Raw genomic sequence first — 9,891 nt, 5'->3', positions numbered from 1 at the left:
GGCGTATTTTACTATTCACCTGCTTGAAATTTTCAATAATATTTTACAATAAAAATATCGTCCATGCTCATCATAATCATTTCACATTCATTTCCATACATTATCATTCATGCTCCATTCACATATCAAAATTCTCATATTTTCATTAATTTTATGACATAATCTCATAATTTACATGATGTATAAATTGAATTACATATGAAATAGCCAAACTAATGTGAGCCTTATCTACATGCATTGCTGAGGAGGTGACAACCTTGAGCACTTCTGACACTTCTGTAGATCTGGACATCAAAATCCTAGTCTAATATCCATTGGGTTTTGCCTTCAGTACCTGCGCGAGGAAACAAATCCATCGCGCTAAGCATTGCTGCTTAGTGGTGCAATAATATAACAAAGAAAATAATATACAAATAAAGAAAGAAATGGATTATACTTTGGATACTCTAAAATTTAATCTAATTTAATATAATACTTCTAGTGTCAACTATCTTTCGTTCTAATTTATTCCTCTTAAGAAGCAATTTATTTCTAAATTCACAGTAGTAATATACTTACATATCTTTTTGCAAATCTTTGTATCATTTCATTCAATACTTTCTAGGTTATTGCAAATTATTTCATAATAATTAAATTTGAATATCGTTTCAATTCATTTCAATTCTTTCTACTAAATAACTAATCTAATTTATTTAAATATTCTTACTCTTTTATTTAATTGCTAATATTTTCAGTTGCTATTATTCTTAACTCATTTCAATAAATTTCACTGCCCAAGTAACCTATGACAGGCTGACTAAACTGGATAACGGGTCATTGACACTGGACACCGCAGTGTCTCGAGCCGTCATACCATGGGACGCAGAACGTTAACCACGTATGCAGTCAGTATGGCCTAAGAGCCATGATAACATATCAGTATGGCTAAAAGCTATGATAACATATAATCGGGCATAAAAGCCATGAGTGCGGGCATAAAGCCATGAATACAGGCATAAAGCCTTGCACAGTATTGCTAAAATAATACTCTATTGGCATGCCAATCTATCCAATCTGACACACGTGTCTAGGCAATACATGAACACATAGTACCATTAAATGTTAATATATTATGTTTTATGACTTCATTATTTCATGACAAATTCCATAATTTATACATTCATTTGATCATTCATATGATCACAATTCACATCAATTATCCTTCTATACTATTGTACTCAAAGTTTTAGTCCTTTCTACAATAATGAGAACTAATGTCTCATTCATATATTAATATAATTCATTTATTCATTCATTATGTCATTCATATTGATCACAATTTATAACAATTATTTCATTAATCACATTATCTATGTTAACCATCCTATTAGTTTTTCTAATTTATTATGCCATTTCCTATATCATTGGGGTTACTATTCACATTACTATTTATTCAAAATGTTGAATTTTTCATATATAATAGGTATATTAATTCTAATTGCACAAAGACCCCACATTTTGGGTCCTAAATTTGTTGGCATTGATTGCCAATTGCAATTCAAAGCCTCCTAAAAGTATTTTCAAATTTTCAGTTTTTGTGTCTTATGTTTACTGTTCCATTGGTCTAAATTACAGTGAAAATTTAGCTAACGTGTCTTCATCAAAGTTGTTCCTGTATGTGTCTTCTTTAATTCTCTTTTTGAATCACTCCATTTTGAGTTTTCTAGCTCACGTTATGCTAATTTTTTTAGGGCTGGCCGGATTGCTTTCTACCCAAAATTTCTGGGCAGAATTGGTTCTGACATTTTGGTACCCTGAATTTGGCTAGCAATTCAGATGGGTTAAGTTCAAAATCTGAGTTGGTGTTCTTCATGAAAGTTGTTCTAAATTGTCTAAGATTTCTATTGATATAAAATTTAGGTCATTTGGACATTTCTATACTGAGTTATGCCTAAATGAACAAACACTGTTTATTTGGTCAATTTTCCTGGGCAGTATATATGTTACCCGGATTAGGTCAATTTAGGGCAACTTAGATTGGTTTTTTGGGCAGGATTTCCTTATAAAAAATGTGGCTTAAGGTCTTAAATTTCATCGCCAATTGGCCTCACAACAATTGGAGCTGTCTAGCTCTACTTATGTTCATTTAAACACATTGGACTCATAGGTCTAGAATTCCCTGCATGAAAATCAACAATTCCAATTCAATTTCTCCCAACTCCTAAACTTCAATTGGCATTCAAGGCACTTCTAATGGTCAAAAAATCACCTCAATAAGATCAATTTCAAGCATACCACAAAATCCTCAATTTATGATCAAAACCCTAATTCAACATATCTTAATTCATATAAAGTCCTCCCATACAACTTCTAATACACTTTTAGTCATCAATCATCATCATTAAGTAAGTTTATATTAAAAAATTCATCAAACTCTTATGGTCATCAAGGTTGCCAAATTTTTGGCCTTTCCAATACCCATGGTTTTCTTAATTTTTCATGCAATATCAACTCCTCATGACCTCAATTCATGGTTTAATAAAGGAAGGAAGGGAGAATAAGCACTAACCTCACTTGTGTCCAACTTGCCCTTGCCTAAACTTCAATTTTCCTTCACTTCTTGGCTGCCACTATCTTCCTCAAGGTGTGGGATCAATTTTTATTGAAGTGATCTAGGGTTTTTATGGTGAGAAAGGGTAGGAATTCAAGCTTGGAAGCTTGAAAAATGGAAGAAGAACTCTTCCATGGTGGTTCGGCCTAATGCCCAAGAAGGAAGAAGATGACTTTGTTAAATGAAATTTTTGTCTCTTTTAATCTCTCTTCTTATCTCTTTTATGGTTGTTCAAATTTTATTGGTCATAATTTTTTTTTTGATTATGTATTTATGACATCATAATTAAATTCACATTTTTATTTCTTTTTCTTTTCCTTTTCTTTTCTCTTCTACTCATTTTTAATTAAATTTTTAGCAATATTTATTTACATTTTATGTCATATAATTTATTTACTCAATTGGACAAGTTGGTCAAAAATCATCTCTGAAGGCAAAATGACCAAAATGCCCTCCGTTTGGCTTAAGAAGCCAAAACTGTCTGTACCATTCTTAAAAATTCTTCTAACCTTTTCTTGACATTCTAATGCTACCTAGGGTGCCGTAACTCTTCTCTGGTATCCCAAAAATTATTTCACGGGATTTTCCTCAGGTTTAGGGCTATTAGCTGTGAAGACAGCAACTTCCCGTTAGGGTCATCCATCACTGAGGTACCGGCTAATTTAACTTTGTTGTATTTCATTTCTAAAATTTTTCCTTAATTTTTCCTTACTATTATTTGGTATATTTATGACTCCTCACTCTAGTCTAAATACAATTCCAGACATTCTACCTGTCCGGACAAACCTTGGTCACCAGAACAGTTAAATGTACGGACTAGCTAAAGTGAGAGTGTTACAATTTCTTTTTGGTATTTTATGATTTAAGATGAAACAATAATGAAAGACCAAAAATAAGAAGATAACTATGGAATGTAAAATTTGATAAGAGTAATCTCGCCACAAATAATACAATTCTAATGAAGACGCCACACAAGGAACTATAGTGATACGTCAAGATTTCACCACAAATAAATAATGTTTGATAAGAAAGAAGAAGTAGCACTTGCTATTGATTAAAATTCAGAATGCTTTGAGCTTACAAGAGTTGGCCTTTATATAGGCTAATTACAAGCACTATAAAGGAAAATAGTAAGGTTACTAAATAGGAAGTTTGAATAGTCTTCTAAATAGGAAATAATATTGAATTTCTGAGAAAAAATACTTCAGAAATATGCCCATAGAGTGATGCACGAATTTGAGGAGATTTGGTGACTTTTCAACCTTATTTCCTTCCTTAATTGAAAGATATTTCAATCTCCTTCTGATTTCTTTGACTTGATCAATTTCAAACAGCAAATAGGGGCCTTTTATACACATATGGGCTTGTTTTCTTCATAATCAGTCCATTATCTTTATTTTAACTTAAGTGCAAACATTTTAGTTTGCACCCATCTCACATGCCCCATGGATTTGCCAAGTCCAGCCTAACTTCTTTAATTCTGAATACAAGCAAGCAAAGTAATGAGCTCGCTTTTGGACTTAGTCGATGGGCCTTCGTATGTTATGTCATTATGTGGCACATCATCTCCCCCTTGTTGATTAGGATTTTCCCTCAAATCCAATTCTTCCCCATCCTCAAAATCATCTTCTAAGTAAGGAGAAAGATCCCTCACATTGAAAGTAGAAGAAACATTGTACTCACTGGGAAAATCCACCTTATAGGCATTGTTATTGATCCTTGCTACCACACGGAATGGACCATTAGCTCTTGAGAATAGCTTGGACTTCCTCTGATTCGGAAATCTCTCTTTCCTCAAGTGAAGCCACACTAGATCACCTGGTTTAAACTGCACTTACTTCCTCTTCTTGTTAACGGTTTTGCTGTATTGTTCATTTTTGGCCTCAACGAGCTTTCTAACTTGCTCATGCATAGACTTCACCATCTTTGACTTCTTTTCCCCATCAACATTGGCTCTTTCTTGAATAGGAATTGGCATGAAATCCATTGGTGTGATTGGATTGAAGCCATAGACTACTTCAAAAGGAGAGTGCTTAGTTGTGCTGTGCACACTTCGATTGTAGGCAAATTCAACATAGGCCAAGCATTCATCCCAACTCTTTAAATTGTTCTTTATGACAGTTCTTAGCAAGGTAGAGAGAGTTCTATTCACCACCTCCATTTGCCCATCTGTTTGAGGATGATAGGCTCTGCTAAAGAGGAAGCGAGTTCCAAGCTTTTTCCATAAAGTCTTCCAAAAATAGCTTAGGAACTCGGCATCACAATCTGAAACAATGCTTCTAGGAATGCCATGCAACCTAACAATTTCCTTAAAGAAAAGGTTAGCAATATGAGAAACATCATTAGTTTTATGGCAAGGAACAAAATGAGCCATTTTAGAAAACCGGTCAATAACAACCATTATGGAATCTGGGCAAGCCAAGCACAAAATCCATGCTCACATGTTCCCATGGGTGATTAGGAACTGGAAGAGGCATATACAGCCCTTGCGCCATCTCCTTGATTTTAGCCTTCTTGCATTCCACACATTTCTCCACTACCTTGTGCACATCTTTCATCATACTTGGCCAATAGAAATGCTCCTTTAAGGCTTCCAAAGTCTTCTTTTCACCAAAATGGCCAGAAAGACCCCCTCCATGTACCTCTCTTACCAATAATTCTCTGATAAAACAGTTGGAAATACACGACTTTCCCATTTTAAAGAGGTTGCCATCATGTTTGTAGAATCCCTGAAAGGCTTTCTCTTTGCAAGAATCATAGATAGAAGACAAGCCCCTATCTGACTTATATTGGTCAATCATCAATTCAAATCCCAATAGCTTAGTATTTAGCAAAGAGATTAAGGCATACCTCCTGGATAATGCATCAGCCATAATGTTGGAGTCTCCCTTCTTATACTTGATCACATATGGGAATGATTCCAGAAACTTCATCCATTTGGCATGTTGCTTATTCAGCTTACTTTGTCCTTTTAGGTGCTTCAAGGACTCATGGTTTGTGTGGATAACAAACTCTCTTAGTAAGAGGTAGTGTTGCCAAGTCTCCAAGGCACTAACAAGAGTGTAGAACTCTTTATCATAGGTTGAGTAGTTCAAACTAGCTCCATTCAACTTTTCACTGAAATAAGCAATGGGACATCCTTCTTGCATTAGAACAGCCCCAATTCCCACTCCAGAAGCATCGCATTCTACCTCAAAGGTCTTCGAAAAATCCAACAATGCAAGTATTGGAGTAGAGGTCGGTTTTGCTTTGATGAGTTCAAAGCTCTTTTGGGCAGCTTCATTCCAATTAAATTTCCCTTCCTTCTTTAAGCATTCTGTTATGGGGGCCATAATGGTGTTGAAATTCTTTACAAACCTCCTATAAAAAGAGGCTAGGCCATGAAAGCTTCTCACCTCCGAGATTATAGTTGGTACTGTCCGTTCTTGTATTGCTTGCACCTTCTCATTGTCCACCTCCATGCCATGTTTGGATACCACAAAGCCAAAGAATGTGACTTAATCATGGAAAAAAGTGCACTTCTTGATGTTCGCATACAACATTTCTTAGTGTAGAACTTCAAAAATAGCCCTTAGATACTTGAGATGATCTTCAAAACTCCTGCTATAAATCAAAATATCATCAAAATAAATAACAACAAATTTGCCAATGAAGTGGCGAAGTACATGGTTCATGAGTCTCATAAAAGTGCTAGGGACATTAGAAAGGCCAAAAGGCATGACCATCCACTCATACAACCCAAACTTTATTTTAAAGGCTATTTTCCATTCATCCCACTCCTTTATTCGAATTTGATGGTAACCACTTTTCAGATCAACTTTTGAAAAGATAACAGCACCATGTAACTCATCAAGCATATCATCAAGTCTAAGGATGGGATAGCGATACTTTACAGTGATTTTACTGATGGCCATACTATCAACACACATGTGCATGGAACTATCCTTTTTAGACACCAACAAAGCTAGAATAGAGCATGGGCTTATGGACTCACGAACATAACCCTTTTTCAATAGCTCCATAACTTGCTTATGCAACTCCTTAGCCTTTTCGGGATTGCTTCTGTAGGCTGGTCTATTTGGTAATGCCGCTCCAGGAATTAAATCAGTCTGATGTTCAATGCCACGAAGGGGAGGTAGTTCCTCTGGCAATTCTTCAGGAAAAACATCTTCAAATTCTTCCAATAGTTCAGCCACTATGGGAGGAACTGCAATGTGATTAGATTCCAATAATTCTTTAACAATAAGCACAAAAACAAATTGTGGTTAGTGATAGCCTTCAAAACGTCACCCTTGTTGAGGAATAAACTCTCTTTCTTTTGTTTGTTACTAATCAGCTGTTCTTGATAAATTTGTTGGGGACTAAGAGGGGCTAATACAATTCTTTTCCCATCCTTCATAAAAGAATAAGTATTTTTAAAACCATCATGGATAGCCCTTCTATCAAATTTCCATAGCCTCCCTAACAACAAATGGCTAGCATTCATGGGCACAATGTCACACACAACTTCATCTTTATACTTGCCTATGGAGAAAGGAACAACTATTTGCTTAGTCACCTTAACATCACCATCATCATTCAGCCATTGCAATTTATAAGGATGAGGATGCACTAAGGTGGGTAGATTAAGTTTCTCAACTAAGGTAGTAGAAGCAACATTAGTATAGCCATCAATAATGACATTACATACCTTATTGAGAATTGTGCATCTAGTATGGAAGATGTTCTCTCTTTGCTCTTCCTCTTTTATTGCATGAGAACTTAAGGTTCTTCTGACCACTAACATCTCCCCAACATCAGCATACTCTACTTCCTCATCACCATATGCTTCATGATTCTCTTCCTCTTTGCATCTCTCATCTTCACTCTCTAGCTCCCATTGGGCTTCCCTCAACACCATTACTCTCTTGTTGGAACATTCTGAAGCAATGTGTCCATGGCCAAGGCACTTGAAGCATTTTATGTCTCTATTTCTTTTGGGAGGGGCTAGATCTACTTCCTTCTCCTTGCCCTTGCTTACACCAACTGGTGCTTTGGCAGAGCTCTCCCCTTTGTCATGCTTTTTCATGCCACCTTTATCACTAGTAAGTGGGGTGCTAGTATTAGAAGGTTTTGTGAATGTTTTGGTAGTAGTGCCCTTGTATCCACCTTTCATTCTTTGCCTTTCAACCTTAATGGCAAGTTTGATCACATCCTGCAAAAACACATATGGTTGCAATTCAACAGTATTAGCAATTTCATAATTCAAACCACCAAGAAAACGGGCAATGGTTTATTCTTGTGGTTCCCTCACATCACATCTTAACATCAGCATCTCAAATTCTTTAACATAGTCTTCCACACACATTCCACCTTGGCACAAACTTTGGAGTTTGATATACAACTCCTGTTTGTAATATTCAGGTGCAAATCACTTCTCCATGATTCTTTTCATCTCATGCTAAGTTTGTACATCATCAAGCCCATCCCTACATCTTTGAGCCTTTATGTTCACCCACCATAAGTTTGCATAATCAACAAACTCAATGGCAGCAAGTTTGCACTTCTTTGCTTCACTGTATTCCTGATACTCAAAGATTTTGTCAACTCTTTGTACCCATTCTAGGTACTCTTCAGGTGAGCAGGTACCTCGAAAGGTTGGAATCTTCATCTTGATGTTGTCTCTTTGGCCATGTGGATGCCTAGGCAGGTGCTGATAATAAGCACCTTTTTCAACTCTAGGTTCTTCATCATCATCACCATGCCCTTGCTGCCTAGGACCATTGTGCTCTCTTTGTGGCTGGAGTGCAACTAGTTTTGCCAAAGCTTGTGTGATCTGAGCAATTTGCTCTTACATTGCATTCAGCTGTCTTTCAAGTTTTAGCATAAGTGCTTGATCCAATATGAGACCTCTTGGAACTGGTGGAGGCACCTCTCCGTCATTAGACATATTGCTTTCACAATCAAACTCACTAAGCATTTCACTTGGTTAAAGGACAGGTTGGTTCACTCCCTCATGTGTTTGCACTCCAAAAGGCTTCAAAGTGCTGCTTAACCAAGGCTCTGATACCAAACTGATGTGCCTGGTGAAGGAGAAAATGAAATTGATTAGTTATAAAAAAATAAGAAATTCTTCTGGAATGAATCGAGGAACAAGAATAAGCAAAAATTAAGCAATATAACACCAAAATCAACTTCAAGAAAAAAAAAAGGATTTCTTTTGGTATTTTATGATTTAAGATGCAACAGTAATGAAAGACCAAAAATAAGAAGATAACTATGGAATGTGAAATTTGATAAGAGTAATCTCGCCACAAAGATTATAATCCCAATGAAGATGCCACACAAGGATGATCAAGAGTGCATTTGGTGGTGCGGTCTATATTCAGTCCAAGCTCTAGAGAGGGTATCGATCTCTTTGAAACAATGTGCAATGATCTTGGAGTCCATCTCAAAGCTTAGTCTTCTTGGGTGCTTGGACTTGGGATCTAATATCTAAGCTCTATCCTATTCTAAGCTTGGATAGGCGGGCTGCCACATTCTTGGCTTAGTTTAGTGAGTTCTGCCCAGTTCCGAGCTCGTTTGGGTGAGCTCTAGCTAGGTCATTTTTCTTAGCCTTTTGTATTAAGAATGTTAATAAGAAAAGAGGCGCCACTCATGCCTAAGATGTATGGAGTTTGCCAAAAGGTCACAAAATTATAGTTCATTTTAATAACTTGGGCAAACCAATTAAGAAAGGTAGAGGAATATTAGGAGGGTAGTTGGGTACTTTTGCATAAAAAGATGATTTGTGCCCACTTATTTTGACTGGAGGAAAGTCCCTGATTTTATTAAGGAAGGACTTTGGTTAACAACTACTATGAGAGTTAAATATGCATAATTTTTTTATATTAGTTAAGAGTTATTATTTTATTTAGCTAATTTTTTAAAGTTTAATGTATATTGTAGTCTAAATTTTTGATTTTGCAAGATTCCAAAATCAAGAGATGGGTATTGGATTCGATATGCAACAAATGGAAAATATACAAGCATGATCTGAAGTGCAAATATTTCTTGCCTGACTACATTGAAAAACAGATTGCAAAATCAGTTCCTCCTGGAGTTAGATCAACTACACAATGGAAGGGATTTGTTAATTACTGGTTTAGCGAAAAAGAGCAAGGTAATCTACATTAATGTTACATTAGGATTGTATTCCACTTTAGCTTTTTTACAGTTATTACTCTTATAGTATGCACAGTTATTACTCTTATAGTTATGTAGTAATAGATGAAAGATTGCATGGTCTGCACAATGTACTCCTCATATAAATGGATCCAAAA

The 9,891-nt window shown here is 35.9% G+C and overlaps 1 protein-coding gene across 1 annotated transcript; it reads right to left on the bottom strand.

The window, feature by feature from the left end:
- Window positions 1–6,135: 6,135 nt before the first annotated feature.
- LOC131174583 (uncharacterized) lies at window positions 6,136–8,519 on the bottom strand. Its single transcript, XM_058138339.1, has 4 exons — window positions 8,480–8,519; window positions 8,043–8,419; window positions 6,881–7,784; window positions 6,136–6,797 (listed from the first exon to the last, which is right to left on the bottom strand). Exons 1-4 carry the CDS (start codon window positions 8,517–8,519, stop codon window positions 6,136–6,138), a joined length of 1,983 nt encoding a protein of 660 aa, XP_057994322.1.
- Window positions 8,520–9,891: the final 1,372 nt, after the last annotated feature.

The sequence above is a fragment of the Hevea brasiliensis genome, chromosome 16 (assembly GCF_030052815.1).
Source record: "Hevea brasiliensis isolate MT/VB/25A 57/8 chromosome 16, ASM3005281v1, whole genome shotgun sequence".
NCBI lineage: Eukaryota > Viridiplantae > Streptophyta > Magnoliopsida > Malpighiales > Euphorbiaceae > Hevea > Hevea brasiliensis.
Note: the sequence above shows the minus strand (reverse complement) of the source record. Positions and strands in the feature narration are given on the sequence as shown.

Coding starts and splice junctions, on each gene's coding strand:
- LOC131174583 (XM_058138339.1), bottom strand. CDS start 8,519: ATGTCTAATGACGGAGAGGTGCCTCCACCAGTTCCAAGAG. Junction 8,420..8,479: donor GCCTCCACCAGTTCCAAGAG/GTCTCATATTGG, acceptor ATGCAATGTAAG/AGCAAATTGCTCAGATCACA. Junction 6,798..6,880: donor GAGTTTATTCCTCAACAAGG/GTGACGTTTTGA, acceptor ATCACATTGCAG/TTCCTCCCATAGTGGCTGAA.